Source organism: Dicentrarchus labrax, unplaced genomic scaffold (assembly GCF_905237075.1).
Source record: "Dicentrarchus labrax unplaced genomic scaffold, dlabrax2021, whole genome shotgun sequence".
NCBI classification, from domain to species: Eukaryota; Metazoa; Chordata; class Actinopteri; family Moronidae; genus Dicentrarchus; species Dicentrarchus labrax.
Window position 1 is genome coordinate 24,848,202 of NW_026136711.1, and position 26,025 is coordinate 24,874,226.

Sequence of the window (26,025 nt, forward strand, 5' to 3'; positions counted from 1 at the left end):
GCGGGATACGTCTCTCGCTGTGTACACCAGGCACCAGGGGACGTCCTGTGAGTACAGCCGCGCACCACAGCGCCGGTTGTTCAGTGATCTCATTGGCTCTGTGGAAAAGTAAATCGGGCGGTGGTAGCCAATCTTAAACCAGCAAAACCACACTGCGAAAGGTTTTTTTTTTTTTTTTTTTTTTTTAACATCCACTTAAAGCGGCAGGAGGCTGTATCTTCACGGGTTGCAACTTAGTGATCACGTATGACTGTAATTTGCAAAAGTGCACGGCGGAGTTCTTCTGTGTGCTTCCGTTATCTGAATTATGTGAAGTCATCAATATTTTTTTATTCTTTTCCACGAGATTAGACGCAACTCCTTGCTATCTCTCTCTCTCTCTCCTCTCTCTCTCTCTCTCTCTCTCTTTGCAGTTCACCCCCAAAAACACAACTGAGCTGTCATCACGTCGCTGTGAGGTGAGTGATGTTGTGTCCCACGAATGCAAAGATGTGATTGTTGCTTAATTGTTTAGTCAGAAATCTTATTTTTCTGCTGTGGGATATTTCTTCATTGTAGGAATATGTGTTGAAATGTATGTACGCGTTTCTGTTCATCGGCTTTTTTTTTTGATCTGCTGTTGTATTATTAAATCTAAAACGTCGCACACTGGATTATGAGCTAGATTTTACTTTTACAAGTTGTTAGGTAATATTCTTGTATCACCTGCCACGTGTGACTTCAGGTTTAAACATCTCTTTTTTTTTCTCACGCAAACTTATTCTCACTCATACTCATTCATTGTAAGGACAGAAGTCAGTGTGACTAAGATTATTTTATGGCTTTAATGGCCTTTTTACTTAATTATCACCATTTTGTACCTTTATGGATGTTAGTTTAGCTTTATTTTGAAAAATACATTTTGGACTAATTTATTTTAAAGCCGACTGACTCACTAGATAAATTACAATAGACTTCTGTACATCTACTGTACAGTTTGTGCACAAAAAAGTTGTAGACCAGTTCTGCAACTCTAATATTTAGCAGGTCCCGCTTCCAAAAATAGGCCATACATGTTACTAAAATACATTTACTAAAATAACCTGTCTACTTTTTCCAAAACAACTCATTTTTCCATATCATAGTCTTAAACCACATGTTGTTTTACACTGGCAGAACTGCTGAACCACAGAGGGCCAACTTTTCCTGTTGAGCCCCTCCCCATACACACACAGGCGCCCACACACACATGCACGCACACTTTCTTTTACTTTTTTCTTTAAATTTCTGTACACCTCATACATTCCTACATATGTCATCCCTACAAAGGTGCTGACTCCATGACCCCAATTTTTGGACATCTCTATTTCCCGGTCACTAAATGTCACACCGATAAGAATTGCTAATCTCAACACTTTACATATGACAAACCTCTTTTCATGTGGAAATATTTGCATGCTGCTGCGAGCATGTTTTAGCCCTTACATGCTTCACAGAAAGTATATGGACGGGTTAACCACAGGGTGCAATGGAAACAGTGTGACTGACGCATTGCATTTTTGCTGTTTTATAATCTTTCTTAAGTCCATGCAAAGCAGGAGATTTGCTCCCCTTTTCGCCAGCCTGTGACGACACGGGCCTAAAAGATTATTCTCCAGTTGCAACACTGACTGATTAAAAGTGCCTTGTACCATGTGCAGTATTAGCAAGGGGGTTACAAGTCCAGTGTAATTGCTAGTGTGCCTCACTGTTGTGTCAAAGACAGATTGAGAGACTGAAGTGTTTTAGATGGGGTTTTTTTCTTTACTAGACAGATTATTTTGCTTCTTTGGGATATTTGAGCAAGTCTGTGGTTTTTTTCTCAAAGTGTGAGATGTTGGTCTGCTTGCATGGCTTCTATCAACTGTGAAGCAAAATTATACAATAGGAAAACACAAAGTCCACTAAAACCTCATCTGCTTTGTACTGTATGTACAAGGTGACAGCCACAACACAACTGTGTCTCTGCATGCAGTCCAGGCCCTTCACAACAGTCCTACAGCTGACATTTGTGTTTGTGGTACTGGTTTGTCTCATCAGATCACATTGGTTTGTTGAAGGTCGTGTAGTTGTGATTGACTTATCATAATTCTAAACCTTCTGTAAATTAAATCTGGTCTTTCTGCTTTCTGGGGTGTCTTAACCTTCTACCCTGTGACCCCAAAATGTCCTGTGACATACCTTCAAGAGCAAGTGGGAGCCTCAAACAGATTATATAAAAATGATGGTATATTTAAAACATCACTACATCAAAAATATCAGTATGTAAGTTTTTTTGCAGTTTAATAGGCTCTGCAATATAAATCCTACTTTCATTAAGTTTATAATAATCCATTTTTGTTGAAGCTATTTTAAAATCGTGATGATTTAAAACTTTCTGGTCATTTCGGAGGCTGCATTTTATAGTGCTGTTTAATTGTACTGGGTTACACTGAGTTGTATATTTATAGTTTGTCCACTCTATTTATAACCCTCACAGTAAATTAAACTGAATGTACATCCTGAGGATCCCAAAATTTTGATGCTAAACTATGGCATCAATGAAGCAGAATCTTGTACAGTAATGTCTAACAACTATGAATTTCTGTGTTGATGGACCAATGTGTTATTATGAATGGATAGTTAAGCAATATGAATGCAGTCAGATGCAGTTATACATACTCTATACTATACTGCATTGTTATATGAAAGCACAACTACTGTACATTACTGTAGCTCCACCTACATTCACATCTGTGCTCTGTTTTAATCCAGTTTAATCCTGCATTTACTCTCAGTATCTATGCAATGATTTGTGCTTTCACTAGCTTGTATTATGCATACTGTAAGTACAGCACTACGAACAACAGAACTCGATGAAACAACACTCATATTTGATATGTGGACGTGCTGTTTCATACACTGTGACAAAATGAAACAAAGAGATGAAAGGATTATGCAATTACATAATTAATTGATCGAAAGAACCACTAGTGACTATTTCGATAATCGATTTTGATAATTTCCAATCATAGAAGTAGGGAAAAATGCTGCACATTCTCTGTTTTTAGCTCCTCAGATGGGACTATTTGTCTCTTTTCTTTATCATATATGTATACTGGATATCTTTGGGTTTTGGAGACATTTGAAGACACCACTTTTGGCTCTCTTGATGGACATTCTTTCCCTGTTTTTGACATTTTAGAGACTAAGCATGTAGTCTAATAATGAAACTAATCAGCCCCAGTCTGCCTAAACATTTCCTGTTAATAAAATGGAAAGTTGTTCTTAGACAGTTGCACCAAACACACCTGAAGGCTGCATGGGTAAACACTCCTCTAATGTCTGACACATCCTAACCCCTTGTTATTTGTGTAATATTTCTTTATTGAACAAATAACCCCTTTAACCCTGTGAAGGCACCAAAGCAGTGTCTGCGTGTGTGCCTCTTCACTGTAGCATTTGCCTTGGGAGGTTTAGCTGCTCTTCCTTGTGCCCCAACAGTATCGTGCTCACTTCAGCTGCACAGGGCTGAAAGTGGGTCTTTGACTTGCCTGATAGCTTTTGACAGCTCACTCTCATCCCTGGTGGATCAATGGAGCTCAGCGCTCTTCATTAGAAACATCAATGTACCGCACATTCCCACAGGCTCAGCAACAACCCATGAGCCCCGTCAGAGAGTGAAGGTTTATTTTGTTACTCTCTAAAGATCATTCTTGACTTCTCTGTGACATTTCATTTTCTTCAATTGAAGAATATTGTGGGAATGTGGTGAAAGATGAATTGATACTTTATGAACTTTAGCAGCGATATTCACAACGTTGCCCCGTTCACCTGTGTGAATAAAATATGATTATTTTTGTTTATATCACATAGAATAACAAATAATTCTAACATTTCTTATTCTGTTTGACTGCTGCTGACGGAAATCAATACAAAAATCAAATCTTGGCACTTTTAGTCTGATTTTCAGTCTTGAAATAGTCTTTAACAAGGAAATAAATCAATGTAGTTGGACAGCTCTACAGTGTTACAGTTCTTCGATTTTCGATTATCAGTGAATCTTATAAGTAATGTTTTTCACCATTCACCTGTTCCAACTTCTAAAATGTTTTTTCATCATTGTAAATGTAATATTTTTAGGCTTAGGACCATTTATTGGCATAGAACAGCCCCCGTTCTTGTGTTGTAATATTAATAAATTCACCAGGAGCAAAATCATGTCATTGAATGGTCTGATATATACCTCAATGCTATGGTGATAATAATTTTATGCTGTATTTCTAATACATAAGAAAAGCTGCTTATTGAAATAAGAAGCATTTTTTACAAGCGTATTCCTCTTGCTGAAATAAGCTTATTGTGATTTAACTAGAAGCAGCTGTGTATTTTTCTTTTTCCATTTTTTCCATAACATGCATAGGCTAATTAAAAATGTGACGCTTCAATTAATTATTTCAAGAGTTTAAAATGGCCCCTGAGCAATCCTGCACTACTTTGCCTAACTGGGAAACACTGGTCTGTCTGGTTGTTGTTTATATTGAAATGGGGGAAATGAGAACTTGAATATTCTACAAGCAAACTCTCTGAAGAAGTTTGCTATGTGTCGATGAAGGCTGCAGGGTTCATTGTAAACACAAGTATTGCGTCAGCAAATGCTTGAAATGATGGCATCACACATACGAAATGGTGTTGTGTGCAACAAGAAACAAATAGCACACATACTGGAGACACTGGAGATGGTAGTTGGTCACAGAGGTTGTTGTCATGATGATAGTAGAGAGTGTGAGCCAATGGCTGCTTTACTGTCATCATCTGCTTTTTGATTGGTTCTCTGACAATTTACACAACTAATGACTGAAAGGATCCAGCCCACCTGTTTAGTCACATACACTCACACACACTTAGGCACACACAGATGTGCATCCATACACGCGTTCACACAGGCAGGCAGTCTTCACACTGGGATACACAGTGTGTGTTTCAGTGTCTCTCTCTGGTCTGATCATCAATAATGCATGGCTTTGGGAGGATGAAAGGCTGTTTTGGCTTGAGGCATGTGTTTCATATGGAGAGAGAGACATCAGCACTAGTAGTTTTAACTGTACATCCATAGACAAATTCACTACTCCTTCACATGGCTGTCCTGCTCTTGAGAGTGAGAGTGGACTGATTTCAGGCTAAATGTTAACTTTGATTATTTTATTAATATATATCAGGAAAGTGATTTCTTTCCTTATTTAAGAAAATGGAGTGTATTGTATGTTTCATTTCACTTGACTTTTGGTGCAGCTGCGTTCACACTGAAGCTGTTTATTTCTAATTTCTAAAAGTAAGCATTATCAAATGTTAAAGGTCTAAGATCTCACTACATCTGTTTCAGATATAGTTTAGATAAAGTCTTGTAATTTTGATTTAGCATTGATTTTAGGAACATTTCAAGGCACTTCTGTGCTTATTCTAAGATATACTGCTGTGTTAAAACTCCTTTTACCCATAAAGTATGATGTGGATACATGATGCAATACTTCAGCTTACACAGCCTTACCTGACTTCAAGTTGGGACTCAAACAGCCAGTTAGCAGACAAACCATTGGATACTAGTTTGCAATAGAGACAATAGCGATCATGCACAGGCAGCATGGCTCATGTCACTGTGAAGAAATAATTACAGCTGTTACGATGACACAGATATTAAATTATCAGTCCTGTTAACTTTAGTGTCACACTTTTTACTTGTTTTCTTGATGATTAAAGTTACTGAACAGTATGTATCAAGTAGAGCAACTTGTTCTTTCTCATTTTCCTATGAACCCTTTGGTTATAGACATTCATATGTAAATACAGTACAGTCTACGGTGTGTGTGTGTGTGTGTGTGTGTGTGTGTGTGTGTGCGCGCACGTTTGCTATGTGTACACGGATGTGGGAGTGCACGCAAAAACCCTTTGAAGTTCCTCATTCACACTATACTCCTCTTCCCCATGTCTCATCTCTCTTTGAAGACCATGTAGCCATGATTATTAAAGCCGCCCTCTTTCGACTTCAAACGTATGGAATGAATATGGATATGATATGACACCAAACCGTCCACCAACACCCTTCACTCTACTCTCGTCCTGCTGTGTGGTGAAGTTTGATAGGCCCTGCGATCTTAAACCTTCTCTGTGGGAGCTGAACTTGGCAGTTAGTGGCTTGTCTTGCAACATTGCAACTTCTTCTTAATTTATCAATAAAGCTTCTTAGGTGCTTTGTAGCCAGATTTCTAATTGCTTTCAAACACTATCTTCTTGTCTCATCCCTCCACTATATCATTGTACATCGCACCATACATTGTCATTTGCATCCATCCTCTCACAGTCTCTCGCCCTGCCCTCCAGCCTCAGGGTGTTTTCAAGGGAGTCATGATAACATTATCTTCAGGTGGTTTTGCATGCATGCCTTTGCCCGTAAGCGCTACTACTTTAGCACTACGGCTTTATCCAAAGTGCACCATACGTTTTCATACCTCCCTGAGATCTCAGTGTGACCTGTAAATAACACCAACAAAGACAAAGAGGGATTATGCACTTTCATCACATTTTTGACCATAGCACGTTGATAACATTCCAACAGCTTATTGATATATATTAGCTTGAGAAACAACAATACTTACAATACAGCCAGTTAAAACATTCACCCAAGGCTAGAATAGATATCTCTAGCACACGCCTGGAACAACCACCACTATTCCTTGTGTGGTATACTCTGTGCTCTAGCTATACTCAACATATGTTCAACACAAATCATAATACCCATATGTGTAGCCCTAATTTTCACTAAACAGACAATACTAAGATGACAGATATCAGTGGAGCAACAAAACAAAACAAAAAAAACACTCTGTGCTAAATGAACTGCACTTACATAGCACCTTTTAGGTCTTCCGACCACTCAGAGTGCTTTATGTGACATTCACACATACACTGATGTCAGAGGTGCATGCAAGGTGCCAACTGTAGATCCTGTATCTTCCAGTGATAGAAAATAATGGACGCATTTTAAGAATTTTTAACCAAAGAAGAAACCAAACGTTTTTTTATCAGACACAAGTCACTATTCAAAAGCATGGATAGGTTTGCTTTGCTTTGCTTTTAAGCAACTAAATGTTCACTATGGTGGATTATCAATCTCAAACAAGCTTTAGGTAAATTTTGTGGCAAGAACTGAAATCCAAGAAGTAGGGAAGTAAATCTAAAAATTAATGTATGCTTTGGAAAATGGTTGACTAAAACATGCCAACCCACTAGGGGGTCTATAATCTCTGAAGTATTTAATCCAATGGCCCTTCAGGATTGTTGATTTGACTCAAAATGTAAAATGCGGGTGGTGTCTTTCTAGAATGTGAAATATTTTATATCAAATATTATATTCAATTATTAAATTAAACATAATGTCCTCTGCTCCATTGCTAACATCCATTTGGTGGACGTGCTTAACTGTGTGGTGGATCCCTGATGTCCAGTGGAACTGTTGACCAGTCGGCTCTGTGTATCTGTGTATGGATCAATAGCTCAATCAATAAAACTGGGCTTCTGTGGCTTTGTTTGGTTAGCACACAGCTCCTCTCTCGATGTGTGTCTCTCCCTCTCTCTCTCTCTCTATGTTTCTCTTTCTCAAGTTCAAATATGGTTTATTTGCATGAATGGGTAATAGCCAGCTGATGCTCTCTCTGTCACTTGCTCTTTTTTTATCTCCCAGGCAAAATGCTGGCTAAATGGGGGAAGGTAGGGTCAGGAGGGCTTCAACGAGTGGAGGCAGGATAATTTTGCTGCATAGGATTAACTCTGTGTATGTGTGTTTGGTTGTATATGTGTGTGTGTGCATGAGATAGATGCAGGAGGAAGCTGTTAGCTTGTGTCAATTTTAGTGGTTTTCTGCCCCACCTTTTACACAAGCCCTCTGTTTGGTCTCTAATCTTTGTCAGGCCAGAAAGGCTTGACTCTTCGGTTTGGGCTGGGGGGCAGTTGTTTATTACAGTTTAATAATTTTTTTCATGTATATTTTTTGTTTACAAGGTTTATCTGTGGGGTTGCATGAATGGAGAGCAGAGTGAGCTGGTGACCTTGTTGACATAGAGACACTCTCACTTCAGGACCATGGTGAGTCGCCCTTTTCTCTCTTTCTCTCTGTCTCTCTCGCGTGCATGCACAAATTGTGTACTCTTCATTTCTTCAGCTCAGTCTGACTTGCATGCACACACAGTCTGAGCTGGAGTGAAAGCACTCAAGCAAAGGCAGACAGACAAATAATATGTAGCACTCAATCCGAGTTTTTTCCTCTGCCCTTTTTCCGACTTTTCATTGTTCCCTCTGTGTTTTCTCCTTCATCTCTCCATTTCTGTTGTTGATACCAAGACATACGCCCTGTGCCCTCAGCCCCTGGCACAAACTATCATTGCCTCTCAACAGCCCTGACAGGGTGCCTGTGTCTGTCTCTGACACCATATGGACCTCTCTGTATGTTTGGGACGCCAGTGTCCTCTCCACTGCCATCTGACCTGCAAATAGAAACACAGTCTGGTCTCATCTTCCCTTTTGTAGATCCTAATTTGTGATGATCGCCAATTTGTTATTTTAAAATTCAAGTTTACTCTCTGTAGTATAATAATGCTTTTAGTTCCTTAGCTTTTTCTGTTGTATATACTTAAATATCATGCGGTAAGAACGGCCAACCCCATTCCTGACTTATCTCATCACCTTTTTCTAAACTCTGAGTATTTTAACCCTGCTGTAACCACCCAATTTGCACATGACACAATTAAACCTCCTGTACCTGTGCTGCTGAGTGAACTGATGATACACACCACTTCAGTTTCTAACGTCAGCCCTAATTCAACAAATGTTGGGTTAGATAAAGCCCCACAGTAGTTGGGTACCATTCATTTATTCTGCATTATTCTGTTTTCTCTCCTTTCTTTTTAATAGCCACTTGTTTTGAGCAGTAAAGAGAGACAGGAAAAGACAAACAGGTGTGCTGCAGTATCAGAAGATCTCTTCCTGTGTGTGCAGGCAGAAGAACTCATGATAAAAATTGTGGACGGGTTGTATGAATAGGTGCTGCTGTATGCTTTTGCCTTTCTTTAAACCCAGGGAATGATGTAATTCTTTCCTGTCCATCTAAATAGTAAATTACACATTACTGAAGCCATGCAGCAGGACTGTCAAGCCAAAAACAACTACTACTCTCTGTTTCAGTGCTCAGCTTGGCAGTGATTAATGCTACTTACAGAGTTGCACAGTTTCAGATGGGGCAACAGGGCAACTCTGCATCACTTAGTGTATTTAAGTGTTGGTGAATGCAGCACAACAGACTATGAATTGTCAGCTAAACTGCACGTATCTTAATGTTTTACGCCAGAAAAACAAATGACGGGATAGAGAGGATATGACCCAAACTGTGGTTCAACCTTGATGTGTCTATACAGTTTCCTGTTTGCTTGCTCGCCTTGTACCTATGTCTTCTGTCTCTGTCTGCAAGTGAGTAGGGGCCTTTCGAAAATGAAGAAGTGGCTTGCTGCACACAAACATACTCTGAGCTAAGGACCAACTTAAAATTGTTAGGGGTCATGGTTCCTTTTTGTGTGTATTTTTTTTTAATTCATTGGATATTTGTCCTCCATATCTGTAAAATCAAATATTTGGTAAAACATAAAATATTTGATGTACAAGTTTATTTATGTGTTTTTTAACCTCACAACCTATCCACTAGTGTAACATGAATGAAGAAACCTCAGCAGATGTCAGTCTAGTCTACCATATTTATGCACTCCTAATGTGGTAATGGTATTTTTTCTGTATCTTGGAAATGCTCATCTGTGAGCTTCCTGCCAGCTAGCTAGCCAGGCAGGCAGTCCCTCTGCCCATGTGCTGGTACAGAGGGCTTTAATAACAGTGGGATTATCAAGGTTCAGCCAGCTAACCCTGTCCTCACTTTTATCGCCTTCACATGGCTCACAGTTCCATCTAGCTTCATCCATTCCTTCATGTCTCAGTTTCTATATGTTTTCATATTTCCTATCTACTATCTGCTCTTTTTCCACTCTTTTTTGGTCTATCCCTTTTTTTCTTCTTTTATTTGTCTTGTCCATCTACAGTTTCTAATTCCTTTCTCCCATCCTGTATCCCAGCCCCTCTGGATCCTCCCCAATAACATGCATGTCTCTGTTAATTTTCTGGGATCTCTCTCATTTGCTGCCTCTCCTCTTCTCACCCAGACTGAGATGGGTTGGGCCTGACTGTGACTGAAGCACTGTTGCTAGGTGCCTAGGGATGCTCCCCTTTCTGTGTGTGTGTGTGTGTGTGTGTGTGTGTGTGTGTGTGTGTGGAGGTGGGTGGGTGGGTGCATGTGCTATGTGAGGCTGTATTGCTATGTGTCTGGCAGAAAGTTAGATGTTCTCTTATGTAAGCAGGTCTTGGCTGGGTAGAGCAGGGGTTTAGCTTGGGGATGCTGGCTCAGGTGGAGAGACGGAGACGGATGCTATTTTGGGTATACTGCGCTCCTTACATCCTCCGAACGCATGAGTTATTCACTCACACGTGTCTTTTAGTTCTACCAGGATGAAAGGACAATAGGAAAGTGGTGTACTGTGGTGGTGTGCAGATATTTGTAGTGACATTTGATCCTCATCCATGTCTGTCAAGTATATTAAAAATGGAAGTGGAATTTATTTTTTGTAATGTTAGTCATTTATACCTAAAATAGTCGGTTACTTCTATCTTCTGCAAAAAATTGATTTTGATTTTGCCAATTGTTTTGTTTGTTTGTTTTTATTTTTATATGAATATAAGAATAATGTTACATTTGAGAATTTGCTGTTTTATATTGGTGTAAATGTAATGTCTTTTAGCATTTGAATTCATAGACTCACTAAATGATGAATCAGCTGGTGAAAAATGAATGGAGAGGTTAATCAATAATGAAAATAATTGTTGCAGACCATATACAAATGAAGGGACTCTTGCTCTTAGAACCTTGTACAAAGAGGGGACATGGAAACAAAACAGTCATTATATCATGTCATTATATAATTATTACACTGTGGTACCGCTTACAGCCTTCCACAAACAGGGTTGATTTCTTTGTGTGTTATTCGCATTAGCTGCAACTAAAGATGATTTATTATTGATTCATGTGAAAATTATTTTCTCGATTTATTGATCAAAGCAAAAGTTTGACAAAGAGACAGTTTGCTTTCTGATGGATGGTTAGCGTTAGATAAGAAAACTGATATCACTCGAACATCTCTCCATTGAATAAGAAGCTACAGCAGTTGGTTAGCTTAGCTTAGCTTAGCTTAACACAAAGACTTGGCTCTGAACTGTTATGTAGACTCCAGGAAGTGCCCCAGCCAAAAAACAAAACAAACAACAACAACAACAACAACAGTGAATTGTCTTTTTTTACACATTTGTTTTTCAGATTAAACAAACCAGACTTGTTGATCATTGATCATTAGAGGTGCTGGTAGGTCGAGGTGGGTTTGTCACCTCTGGATAAAGCCAGGCTAGCGGTTTCCCCTGTTTCCAGACTTTGTGCTAAGCTAAGCTAAGCTAACCAGCAGCTTAATGAACATACTGTATATGAGAGTGGTATGTATGAATCTTTCCACCAATCTTTCCAACAGGAATCAAATAAGCTTTAAATTGCTTGGTTTATAATGCAGGACAAAAGTGAAAAATGCCTGTGACAGTTGTTCAGATATCTTGTTTTGTCTGACCAACATTCCAAAGATATTGAGTTCATAATGGTATAAAACATGGAAAAAGGTTGAATATGTTTCTAATGTTTTCTAATGTACATGTCAGATTAACCCAGACTTCCATTTTTAGCACTAAAAGGATTCATGTTCTCTCCCTTTGAACCTGCACACAGCCGGGCTACATGATTTCATTGTTCTCTGACAGCTTCACTAATCTCTCTTCACTAATGTATCTCTCTGTCCATTTGGCCTCTGTTTCAGAGCATGGCACTGGTCTGGCTCCAGTCTCACCTGCCCTGTGCTAACCCAACCGGTATCACGAGTATCAGCCATCAGCACACTTCCAGCCAAGCTTGCTGAACAGGACTGCGCGAAGAGTCATGCTGTCTGGGACCTGGCGGCGTTCTGTGGGGCACCAGCAGTCTGCTGCAGCGCCTGTGGTGGCTTCCAGGGGGGTGACAGTTTGCGGGGTCCCCAGCGGCACGGTGGTCCTCGAGGCCCAGTATGACTACAGCTACCGCGGTGCTGATGGACGGCAGGTCTGCATTAGTGAGGGCGAACGGTTTGTTCTCCTGAAAAAGACCAACACTGATTGGTGGCAGGTGAGAAAAGAGTTAATCTTTTCTTTGTCTTGTGTCAGTGGAACCAAATATTTGAGAAAAACATGGACATCTGCATCATCTACAGGGTTCCATAGACTAAAAGAAAGATCAAAACCAACAACGTGATAGCTGATATTTTATGTGTTTCAACTTCGACCCTGTTTGTGGCTCTCAGCCCATTTGTTCTTACTGTAGATATACATTTTTTAAAACTAGTCAAAAATATATACTTTCAGGGGTGCCTGGTTAGCTCAGTCGGTAGAGCTGGCGACCCATATACGGAGTTGCTGCAGCGGCCCGGGCTCGAATCTGACCTGTGGCCCTTTGCTGCGTGTCATCCCCCTCTCTCCACCCACCCTTCCTGTCTCCCTACAGCTGTCTATCAATAAAACCAACAAAAGGCCAAAAAATAACTTTAAAAAAATATATATATACTTTCAAATTCCTAAAACAGCTGGGCACTAATGTATCAAACATTAGTCAAATTTTTATTTCGTGAAGCTCCTGCCAACAACTAAAAGCCAGTTCCACATTCAATCTTGTCTGGCGGCCTCTTGCTCGGTTAATCTCTTTTCTCTTCTTAGCTCTCTCCGTCAAAGTCCTCTTGGGTCTCTTTAACCTCTGCCATGATGTCCCAAGAGGCTGCTGAGCCAAGTTACCTTACCTGCTTGCCCTGCTCCAATTCTGGTATCCAGTTCGGCGCCACAATCCCTCCTGCCCCAGGCATGAAAACCTCCTCCTCCTGGCAATGCAGAGCTCCTGTGTTACCAATGAAAACACCAACACTCCCCCTGTGCTCTGAGCTGAGCTGAGCGAACTACCTAACAGCAGCTACAGTTTGCAGCAGTTACTTTACTGTCCATCAATAAACTGTAAATAACCAAGAGTTGAGGCGGAGCTGCCGGAGGACATCAGAGGGAAAACCAGAAAATATTTTTTCCATAAATTATGATGCAGTTTCACCAAAATCAGTGACATAGTTGGTGGGATTAACAGAGGCACCATACACCTTACTACAAGTCAGTGTAGCATCAAAGTAATTTTGAGATTGTTATTTTAATTTTTATACCCCACTTCAAGTGAGACATGATTCAAAGATTCAATAGTCATACTGTTTTTGGCTATCCAGTCATTTAAATACTCGATCACATAAATGCAAAAATACAATATTCATAAAGCAGCCCTGAAAAAACACATTAGAAAAAGTGACATTAGCATCGGTGACCATATGGTCTTGTGGTAAAAAAAAAAGTGCTTTGTATTTCAAAAGAATAGTTGTGGGTTTTGTCATTGCATCTGTTTGATGTCTCAGGAACTGCAGCGTAATAAATTTGTTTTGTTTGTTCAGGCCTCAGCTGTGTTGGTTGATGCTTGGTTTAACTAAGTGGATCCACGTGGGAGAAAATAGCAAAAGCATTTGGAAATCCGTTTGTTCTTTGACAGGTGCGGAGGATTGGGGCAGCCAGTAAAACAAAGCCATTGTATGTCCCTGCCACATATGTGACAGAGGTGCCCATTGCACCGATGCCCTCGCCACAGCGCCTTGTCATGTCTGCCTCGCTGAACTCCAACCTCAGGATACTGCCAAGGGTGTCACTCTCTCCCAGCCCATCAGCGACTACCTATAATGAACAGCATCAAGGTAAAGTGTGAGGGGAAGACAGGGAGTCTGAGAAAACGTCTACTGTGTTTTTTTTCAGTGGCAATGACATCTGTTTTATAAGAGTAGAAAAAATAACACAAATTTGTGTGTTGGTGTTTCTCTTGAGTATAGAAGGAAAATAAGCTCAACATTCACTGATCTTGTATAATGAGAATTTATTTTACCTTCCTCTCTCAGTGAACAAACCCATCTATCGCTCCATGGAAAACCTCAACTCCAACAGTGCCTTCCAGGGGCTGGACAACAACACCTGCATGGGTGGAGGCCGCTTCCCCACCCTGCCCCTCTCTGGATTCACCTTTACCCCCAACTCTCCCACCTCCCCATCAGGCCACCTCATGGTCCCTGGGTCCCCCGCATATTCTGCGGGACAAACAGCACCACGGAACACCAGGTCGGTCCCCATGATCACACGGAGCCAAAGCTCCAGCAACTTGCCTGAAAATCTGGTTGAGAACCTGTACGACGAGGTGGGCGGTGGCTTCAGCAGTCGCGTCAACCACAGGATGCCCAAGAAGTCTTGCAGCCAGTGGGATATGGGGGGAGCTTCTGGCAAAAACAACCATCTGAAGGTAGGGAGAGACAAGGCTTAAAAACCTCAAACAGATGTTACTCAAATATCTGGTTTACACAGTAGAGCCACAATGGAGCGTAAAGGGGAATTCCTGTACTGTATTTGTAAACTACATGTTATTCTCATATTTTTGGTTTTGATTTGCACTTTATTACAATTTGAATTTTTTCCAAGGTGGTAAGTAAAAGGTATCGTGACCAGTAATCATAATGGATAAACATATCAGAATAACACCCAGGTGCACAAATACCAGAGTTTCCCTTCAGTTAAACTAAAGTAGGGCATGTTCACATCAATTGTGTTTGAGTAAAGCTTTGGCTAAGTGAGATCAATGCCTTTCACAATTGGGTAGTACAAAATAATCGACAGCAGAAGTCAGACCAAATATCTGCTCACTCTACAGAAATATTGACAGTAGTGATCTTGTTTTGCAACATATCTTGTGCATTTCTCTTGGAACAAAACACAACCTGAGCTTAGGTCACATTTTTGCACAGAAAATGTATTTTGGATTAGTTAACGGAGAGAAAGTACAAGAAAAAGTCAGGGCAACAAAAAAGATTATTCCAGCACTTGTCACCTGATCCTGTAACTGACAACCCGTCAAATCTACTACCACTATTGTCAACAACTCTATATTCAACTGTTACTTCATGCTTTCTCTGATCCTCATTAGTATGAAAAATAGAAAGAATGAATGAAAATCCAAAACAAATCCACCACATTGAAGGAAGTGTGGCATTAGATTAATTTTGACATCTGACACAATCTCTAATCTGATGGAATTATAGGTCAAAACTCCAAAACTGTAACAGACCAGCCGGTCGTTGATGTGGCCTTGAGACTATGCAGGGTAAACCTTAAGAAACCAGTTATAAAAAGGTGAACTTTAGATCTTAACTATTGACATATTTTTGTTAATTCATTAAATCGGAGAATCTTTTTCAGGTGGAAACTAGTAATATGTTTTTATTTAGAAAACGTATTAAAACACAAAAAGATCTTGTGCGATCCCAGCAGACAACCGAGTACAGCCAAGGCAGCAGAGGTTGTATTTTATCTACATCTGTACTTGACCTTAATAATCCTCCGAGAGCAGCAATCAAGTTAGCATTGTCGTGACGTCAGAGCCTCCCTGTATTACATCATAGGGGATTACACAAGGCGCTGTTGTCGGGAGAAATACTGAAGGTTATCTGTCCCTCGGCTCGGGGAAGTTCCCACAGCCGAGTCTCTCCAAAAGGAGTTTTGCTTCCAGTGAACAATGCGTGCACCGTTTACTTTGGATAGCTGTGATCTCAGTGGGAATGACAGTGCTCTTTTTTTTCTATGTCTCTCATTATCTTTCCCCCCCTGTCTTTCTTTGTATCAGTCCCTCTCTCGCTCTCGCTCTCGCTCTCTCTCTCTCGCTCTCTCTGAGGAGCCTCCTTCATTCAAGCCTTTAATACCAGTAAGCAGGATTATTGCAGCCACATTTAGGTCATAACTCCCTGTGTTTCGTCCAGAAAACTCTCTCACCATACATTTTTGTCAGCCACACTGGTGATGAATTTTAATTACATTTAATCTTAGTCCTCCAGGGGGCGAAATTCCATTTGAAAGTTATAAGAGTTTCAATTGTTAAGAGGTTGTTTTTGGCCATACATTACATGGCCTCAAGTCTGTGAACATTATGCCCAGGAGTAATGGCTGAACATCTCATACCAAAACGATGGGCATTGATATTCTGCTACAATAGTTTCCACTCTTCTGAGAAGGTTTTCCACAAGATTTTGGAACCTGGCTGCAGGCATTTGCTTTCATTTAGCCACAAGAGCAGTAGTGACATTGGCCACTGATAATGGCTGATAAAGCCTGACTCACAGTCAAATCTATCCTAAAGGTGCTGCCTGTGTGGTGTTAAAGTCAGTAATCTCTGTAAGCATATGCATATGAATGCTGAATCTGTTGGCAAGGGATAAGATTTTGCTATCTGAAGTGTTCTGGTTTCAGTTTGTAGCCAGAGTAGTATTGACCGATTACAGGCTTTGGTTGCATGCGGGTAAACAGTCCGTGTGGAGAGCAAAAGAGGTGGGCCGAACGCTTGGGCCGAAATGTAATAAGTGGAACCCATCAGCTATTGTCTGACAATTATTTAGCTTTTTATCAGCCCTTTTAAAATGTGTTCATATGAAGATATCTGTTGTTTGTTTGTTTTTTGCCTCTCAAGTTGCTGATCAGACTGTAAACTAGGGCTGTGTAATGGCAAGAATCTGGCAATATAATATGTATCACGATACAGAAGTTACGATTTAATATATTGCCATATATTGTGATACTGTAAGAAAGGCAATATATTGCAACTTTTAAGTACATTTTAGTAAAACTGTCACAGTATAAAGAAGATACCACTTTTTTGATGCAACCAGAACAGTGAGATCTGCACTTGTATTTATCACAGTTGCTGTAATGTCCAACATCATAGACTCAGTTCATGTTTACAACACTGCTATCTAGCTGTTGGGGGTTTAAACACAAAAATCTGTTTTTGGGAATCGATACAATATCACAAAACAAAATATCCTGCACAATATGATATTTTTCGATATCTTCACCAAACTGTTGCCGCAGAGCTAGAATCACACTACTGTCTGTATAATGTGTATAATATCATTGTTTGCTGTAACATTAAGATATCCCTTATTGGAATAAATATCCACATACTTTTGGCCTTATAGTGTATGACTGAGAGAGATGAAACTTAGGGAGAGACAGACAGAGATGAAATGCAATAGAAGTCCCTATAAACTCAAACTGGGAACATTGCGGGTATGTAAATAATAATATGGTTATTATAATAAATAATAACCATAGACCATATTACCATATTACCATAGAAAATTAATGTATAAGCCTGAGCAAAGAACTGAAACACACAAAACACACACACACACACAACACACACACACACACACACACACACACACACACCGCTTCTCCTCCGCGAGGAGAAGGAAACCCCTCCCCCCACGGAAACCAAACCTTTCAAGCACAATGTTAGGAGTTCTCATGTCTAACTACAGTCACACATTTGCACTTTTTGCACAATTTCTTCTCTCACATGTCTCACTTTTCCCAAACATTAAACCAAAAATTTTAGTTAGATATGAGACAAAACACAGTATTACAGTACAGTATATCTAGATCAGTACACCACTGGTCTGTAAATAAAGCTTCTCTTCCTCATGTCATTTTGTGGTAGAGTCAGAGTGAGCATGCAACCACCTGTGAATAAGCACTTGAGCATAGCTCTGGTGAGATGATGAGATATCAAACCTAAAGAAGAAGAGGTGGAAGAGGAAGTGTCTGAAATTGAAGTCAGTACTGCAAAAGACTAAGGATCAACTGTTCTGGAGAACAAACTGATGAAAAGGCTGCTGACACAAAGGACAAAATGACTGTTCATTGTTCTGGAAACAACAAACAGGTGACGGTGTCAGTCATAACCTTTTAAGTATCATGTTTGTTCATCTTTAACTAGATTTAAAAACAAGCTACTTGTCTCAGACGTTTATAGTGGCAAGGATCTTATTTGAAGAAGTAATGATTGTATTATTTTTACATATAATTTATTGTATTTAGATCTGATCCGGCGATTGAGAGGGGTTGAAGTTATTATTTCATACTCTATAGTTGTAATGTAGCTTTATAGCAAAGTTTATCAATAGATCTTTCTCACAGCAGACATTCATACTTGCCGTTGCAGGAAAGGCGTAGCGAATAACATTAAGGATGCAAGTAAGCTATGCTAGACAGCCACTACACAATAACAGAAACTCAGTCAGATGAACATGTTAATGGAGTGCAGCAGTTAATGTTATTAGTTGATGCAAGACTTTTTGAGTATTTCTGAATACAAAGAAAGCAACTTCCTTCCATTATGCATGGCTCTCTGAATGCTTCTAACACAAATAGTTTATATTAGTTGTGAAAGTTTGTGGAACATATTTAAAGTTTTATTTGCTTAAGGCTGTATTTACATTTATGTTTGCAATACAGTACATCCTTTTGGTGTTGTTATGGTGTTATAGCAGCAAATCATACTCCATAATTTTGACATTTTCCAGTGGACTACTATCAGCTTTTCCTATAGAAAACGTTTATGATAATATATTTTGCCAACCCATCATTGTTTTTTTTACGTTAGGGACTGAGGTAACGGGTTGATAACAAGTTGGCAGAAGAAGCTTTGGGAATCAAAAATATATATGTCCCCAAAACCACAAAATCAAAACATAGCATACTTTCAATCAGCCATGGCCCCATTTGACCCAGCTGAGAGGTTTAGATTTAACCACTGAGGTGAACAGTAGTAAACAGTGGAACAGGAAGACTCAGGTGAGCTAAAGACTCAGTGCTGCCCCCTAGAGTACAATCACGTCTCATGCATCAATAAATACACCATGTTCTCTCAGTCATTATTTGAAACATGTGTTACGTAACCGGGATCAACCAGCTAGCCAGTCAGTCGGTTAGTGAATTATGTCTCCGCTATATTTTGTGGAAAGATGATCTTCCATGCATATCTTTTCAATTAATTTCACTGGATTTGAAGATGTCCTCCCTTTTAGCTGTTGCTTTAGTTCTCTCTGTCTGAGTGAGTGCACACGTTTCTATAAGCTCCATCTTAATCCAAAGTCTGATGGGTTGTTCTATAGCAAGCGGCAGTGGGATTTATTTGTTTCTCTTTATGATTTCTGTGGGGTTTCTATCTCTTCTTTGCACACTGTTTTTGTTCATGGCACTGCTGTCTGCTACTTGTGGTACTATTCTGAACAAATTAAAGCTTATTTGGACAGTTTACTGTAAAGTATCTAAAGCATACACCTGCTGTACTAATTGTATAACCTTGATATGGATAAAGAAAAACTCAACACATACGCTGGACCATATGGTAGCACAAACATACATAAATATATTCCAATACTAATGCACAAACAGAACAACAAATATACATACATTCACTTTAGGTAAATAAAAGACAATGCTGGCCCTTTTCAATGATGTTTCAAAGAACAGTAGTCTGATAAAGCTTATTCTTCTGTGCCATAAAGCTAAATCTTTGTCCAAAAACACAACTTCAGGTTGTACTGGCTGACATGTTCTCTGATTACGATGGACACACATAGTTCACCTCCGGGGCACGGTTGAAGTGCCCTTGAGCAAACCACATAACCCCTAAATTTAATTAGTAGCCCACACCATCTTGCTCACTAGCACACAAAATGTGTATTAATCCACAACTGAAAATATTCTCCAACGAATGTGCTATTTACGCCTGTTGGAGTAACATTAGCTGTTTTAGGAATTTATTGAGACATTTCTAAAACTTCATAATTGTTATTTAATTTTTTAGGATTTACATTTTCATTAGGGACAAATGAGCTTTGGGTCTGAGAACCACAGACAGGGTTGAAAGGATGTGAAGTACTGAGAGACACACTAAACTACAGTACTCATTTTCATTGTAATAAAGGAACATGTCTCCACATGGCTCATATCAGGCTCTGACCACACAGGCAAACCTTGTTAGTTGGACAAATAAAAGGGTGGCAGTGGTCTTTTCATGGGATTTTAAGGAAAATATACAATATTACCAGCCTTAAGTTGTAGCTAATTTAAGTCCAATTAAAACCATTTTTGACAAGAATGTTTTTTAGATTTGTATTCATGTCTCATTTCTTTTTCCTCCATGCCCACGTCTGCTTTTGCTTCTCTCTTTCTCTCCCTCTCTCTTTCTCTTTTCCCCCTTTACTCTTTATGACTACAAGGTCCCAACAGAGTCCTATATGTCCCAGTTGTCTTGGCAGGACTCCCCTCTTTATACTGAAACGCAGACAGAGAAACGTCTGTCACAGCTGGAGCCACCTAGTCCTGCCCCAGGTCAGCAGCCTCTTCAGATCCTGGACCTGTGGGAGCATTACTTGGACCCGTCCACAGGGAGAAGCTACTATGTCAACAGCTTCACCAAGGAGAGGTCCTGGAAACCCCCTCGCCGGTCCCGTGGACGCACCACCAACAAGGTAAGGCTCACGACGCAGCCGGTGTCCATTCACTGTTACTCCTCCTAAATCTTCTTCTTATACTAAAATTGCTTTAAATTTGAAAAGGTGGGCAATTTCAGAGCTGGATGGAAGTTTCTTTTCTCAAAGGAGAGGATAGAAAGGGGTCAGGGTGCAGAGTAAAAGAGTCTGCTCATTTATATGCTCACATAGTTTGACTGTATCAGCACTAAAAGGGACCTTTTCAGCCAAAGAACTTCATAAGACCTAAGGGAGAGCACCCTGGCTTGCATATTTTCTCTTTACTGAGACATGAGGTGATGCATAGAGGGTTGCACCCGCAGTGATCACAGGACAGGTTTCCACAGCTGGAAGCTAAAGTATAGTGCACGTGGGGAGACTCATATATGAGTAGCAGTTACTCTAAATTCTCACTTTGGCATAGGATCACATTGAACTTTAAGAGTTGAATATTACATAATAAGTTGGCAAGGTCATTGATATGGACAGACAGCTTATTTATATATTATATATATATATATATATATATATATAGTTTGGTATTTGGGTCTATTAAATATATACGGCTACATACAGGAGACAGTAAGCTTAGTTGAGCACAGGAAACAGCTAGACTGGCTTTGTTCAAAGGTGACAAAATCTGCCTACCAGCACCTCTAAAGCTTACCATGTAACACATTATATCTAATTTCCATAACCCATGCAAAAAAAAAAACAGGTGTAAAAATGGCTGAGGCTCTGAGCAGTTGCCAGGCAACCAGCGGAGACTCCAGGAAGTTACTGCTCTCTGCCAAGAAATATTCGGGCACATAACCCACCGTAAAACAGTGCTGCTAGGCGGATTTTGTCCTGGAGTTATGGGAGTAACTTACTAAATCTATAGAAAACTGACAAAATAACACAAACTTAAAATATAGTCAGTCTAACAATTAAACAATAATGCTACCTATGTGAAACTTTGTTGATCCTGTCAAAGACGTGTGGGTTTAACAATATAGTTGAGAATGGCTGTTGTTAACAGCTAAGAATGCATCTCAAGACCTTTCCTGTTTCACAGTCTATATATTCTTTTTTTCTTTATCTGGCAGGGCAGTGCAATACAACCTCAGACGTTACCCAGAGAAACCAACCATCTGTCATTACCACTTCCTGAAGCTGGTAATGGAACAATGCACCGGGTAAGACCACTGTACTTGATACCCTGATGACACATTGTGTTATTTAACAGTCAGATTCTGAATGACCTTAGCTTACATTGGTAAATGGAACACCTTTCACGTAATCACAGGATATGTGAGTTTTTGGGATGATAAGATCAGGATGAGGTTTGTCTCGGCCATAGTGACAAAATGAATGAATGTAGTTACACTTGCATAATGATCATACGTGAGGGCGCCCCCACCTGGTAGAGTACGTGCCCAATGTATAAGATCTGAGTCAAATCAAATCCAACTTGCTCTGTCCACACTTTCCTGTCACTCTCAGCTGTCACTATAAAAAACCCCAAAAATAATATAAAAACAAAAAAAAGAGATGATACATGACTTAATTTGAATAACTCAGTTGCTCAGCTACTATTGTTGTTTTCTCACCCTTTGCCAGTAACTGAACAGAGTGACACATACACACCCAAGAAAAGCATCTTCTTGAGCTTTGACCTGTGTTGCCTTTAAAGTGCCATATAAATAAAGCTGAATATCACACACATTTATCACCATACAGACTGATTATCTCTAACCATACAGGAGTTTCTGAGGGTGGAGATATTCCTTTGAAGTGAACTCTTACACCTCAATGTGTACTCCTGCTGTTGCTATGTATTGCAGATTTATTTTGTGTATGTTTTCTTTATTCAGTCATTTGTGTACAAGGAGGTTTGTACAGATGAGGTTGTGAGGAATGTGTTTATGACACTGTGTGCCAAGTCAGTAATTAGTCAAAGTGGTTGGTTTAGATATTTTACAATCATTAATTTGGTTCTTCATAACTGTCAAGAAGCTTTTATATTCTTAACTTATTGCACTGTCCTGTGATGTAAATAATTATTAAGAGTATTAAATGATTGTTCCTATGTGACAAGTGCAAACAGCTGTGCTCTGACATCAGAACAACAGACAGCACAAACCACAGTGAGACAAAAAATACTTTTCTACACATTATGACATATATATGAATCTACTGTCGGCGTCTGTCTGTTACCCACAGTGCGTGTTCCAGATTAAAGCAGGGAGAAATGCTGAGCGGTGGCCAAATTAAAAAGGGGATTACATCTTTCTAGTTGCCCCATCATTTACTGACTAACTCGCTGCCTCACTTATTTATTTATTAACTGCCCCTGACACACATTTCCTCTCTCCAATGGGGTTTTTGTTGGGCTAATCCCTGAAGCGAATAACAAGGTAATGCCTCTTGATCTGATGCAGATGAGCAGAAGCCATTAGAGCCACACAGAGGGAGACAGAGGGCTCTTTTAAATCCAAAACATTACAAAACATTGCTAAATTTAAACCACTCACTGAAACTTCACATCAGCCTCCCGGACCTCACAAATGCCATAATAGTCAAACATCCACTGTTTCATTCATTGCACCTTTTTTGTGTTTATAAGCTCTGATTGAGGAAGTAGATATGTTGTTTCAGACGTAAGGTTTTCTGAAGAGAATTATTGCAACAGCCGCCACTGACTGAAATTGACCCATCCACAGAATCAATGACGACACCTAAGCTGTAAAGTGACGTGAGCCGCGTGATCCAGATTGTTAGAGATAAGCATTTTGCATCTCAAGGTTGCGTTGCCTCAATGTTGCGTCAGTGTTTCAAATTTAATGTTGCTCATCAAAAAAAATCCCACTTGATCAAAGCAGTGATTCCCCCATCAAGTCAGTTTGAGATGCATTCTGTTGACCTATATGTGTCATTTTTTATTCTGTGCTACATGTGTTACCAAACAGGAACTTCACCAATGATATATAATGCATACCACATGCCACACGAGTTAATGGCCCAGGTGTTAAAACCTGGGTGACCCATATTACTTGTTTGCACACAGCGTTCTCTAGATTTTATTTTTGAAAAACATTTTAACCCTTAGCACATTGGCTCCTTCCTGTGCTTTGTGAACTCAGGTATTCACATTGAAGTGAATAAGTAGAATTGCTCAACTACTGTGCTTAAATACAATTTTGAGGAACTAGTACATTACCTGTTTCCATTTTACTTTATTCTAAACTACTATTCTGTATATTTGACGGTAGAGCTGAAAATATTAGACAATGGATTTCTCTGTCAATCAACAGAAAATTAATCAATTGCTCAATTGCAAAATTTTATTTTATTTTATATCACTGGAAATTTTATATCTTTGTTTCTTGAACTGTTGGGTCATCCTGGGCTCTGAGAAATAGTGATGGACATATTTCACAGTTTTCTGACATCTTATAGACCAAACAACTAATCAACTTTGTTTGATGTAAATCTACAGCCCTGTCAAATGAGCTCTAGTACCCCTTAATCATGTTCCAAATGTATTTTTTAATATTAGTTATATGAAAGTGGATATTACACATAGACACTCTGTTTCTGGAATTATACATTTTAAGGCTTGGTCTCTTTTATTCATCAGAACTGGAAAGTTTTGTTTTGTATTACGACTTTTTGGAACATTTAATAAGGACATTTCTGTCATTATCTGTTAATTTTAGATGTCTATTTTAACCTCTCTGCTCGCCTCCTCTCTAGTTTCCACATACACTCAACAGCTGGAGGTGTTATTAAGGTGTTAAACTGACTCATCTTGGTGGAGGTGGGTGTTGAGGAGTTGTACTGGTTATTGTGATTTTGGTGATTGTAAATATATGAAGAGGAGCCTCACACCAGATTGTAATACTATTTATGTATTTTATTTTCTTCCAAAATACAAGTATGTGGAAATTTTTTGTTTTACAATTTCAATTTCACTGCATCAAACTACCAAACAACAAGTAGTTAGTTTAAAGTGAGTTTAAAATGCTGCCTACTCGCTAAGGTATCAGTAATAAAAATGCAGTAACAACAATCTGACAGCATGTAAGGTCCAATTCCTCATTGTGAGTTATGGCTGAACCTCGATTTGTAATGAACTATGTTAACAATGTGGTATTGTTATGTTTACTGAAGTATTTTGCCTGCACACTTGCAAACAAAAGCTGTTGGACTGTGGTTGATGTGGCAATGTTAGCAAAGTTCTGGTGTGATTATTCTCAGCTACTTTACATGAGACATGACTGTACCAACTGATAAAGCCAGCTTCCCTCTAGAATAGGGAAGTAGAGGCAGGCTGCGACAGAAGGGAGAGATGAATGGTTTTTATATTTTGACACTCAGACAAAAAGTGTCATGACATGAGACAACAGACAGCCAAGGACTTAAACAAGGAGTTGGCCTGGATTGTATAACTTGTTGATCAGTAATAATGAGCACTTATGCTGTGAGTTCATTTTTTTCAATTTCTTACACATTATATACTTTGTCTTGTTGTTTTCATTCCATATCATTATTGGTGTGTAATTTCACATGTGAAATGTTCTGCCTTTTAAATGGAAATATATTTCATATGATTGATGTGCTAATATAGTTCACTCACTTAAGCTTTGTCTCAACAAGTTGATATGACTTGATTTATGTGGACATGTGTGATTCAGTTCAGTAACTTAAAATCAGCATGCTTGATTGAAACCAGTACTATGCAGTGTGTGTTTCGGTATTACTGAACTAACGGCAGCAACTGCCTCTGATTAACTTCAGTTGAATACAGGCACAAGTGTATGTGTGTCTGTCTGTGAACCTCTGTGCTGTGGTGGTGAATCAAATAGCATTTTTAGCCATCAGGATGTAAACGGAGCAGAAGAGTATAGTTTCGTTGTCAGTGGCTACGTTAGCCCAGGCTTCAAGGTTGATCTTAACTGAACATATTTGTCAGCATCCTGTTTTTACACGCTGGTGTGAAATTTACCCAAATTGCTGCCATTTTGTATCAATTTGTTTGTCGCACAGATACTGACGTCTAGTTTTTAGAAAAGTTTGAAAGTTAAATACTCTTTGATCTTTTTTGCAGTTCAATACAGAAAATGGTACCTCATTGAAAATGGTATTTAGTAGTTTTAAAATAAAAGGAAATATAAATAGTAACTGTATCCGTGTTTCCGGTCTTTGTCTTCCTGTCTCTCTTTCTCTCTAGCTGTCACCTGATTTTCTCTTGGGGGGCCATGAGAGGAATACTGATGGTGGTTGGCAGATGAAACAGGTGAAACCCTACCTGCTGCACTCTTTCATAGCCAGGAGGAATCTAAGGCATTTCACTTTGACTTACACCTTGTAAAAAAAAACTCCTGTTGAAGAGTAAAGTTGAAGA

At 39.4% G+C, this 26,025-nt stretch overlaps 1 protein-coding gene across 13 annotated transcripts in view; it reads left to right on the forward strand.

The window, feature by feature from the left end:
* The first annotated feature begins 195 nt into the window (after positions 1-195).
* Positions 196-26,025, forward strand: part of arhgap9 (Rho GTPase activating protein 9) — a 42,500-nt gene continuing 16,670 nt past the window's right edge. Inside the window, exons 1-9 of one of the 13 annotated variants that reach the window (XM_051414297.1) lie at positions 196-458; positions 8,053-8,136; positions 11,997-12,337; positions 13,781-13,979; positions 14,178-14,572; positions 15,947-16,024; positions 20,385-20,636; positions 21,725-21,814; positions 25,852-25,917. In XM_051414297.1, the coding sequence (XP_051270257.1) occupies positions 12,116-12,337; positions 13,781-13,979; positions 14,178-14,572; positions 15,947-16,024; positions 20,385-20,636; positions 21,725-21,814; positions 25,852-25,917 (1,302 nt within the window). In that variant the 5' untranslated portion in view covers positions 196-458; positions 8,053-8,136; positions 11,997-12,115. Of the gene's footprint in view, positions 459-8,052; positions 8,137-11,996; positions 12,338-13,780; positions 13,980-14,177; positions 14,573-15,946; positions 16,025-17,548; positions 18,041-20,384; positions 20,637-21,724; positions 21,815-25,851; positions 25,918-26,025 lie in introns of those variants that run through there. The other 12 variants (XM_051414293.1, XM_051414295.1, XM_051414296.1 and 9 more) reach the window with 12 other exon arrangements.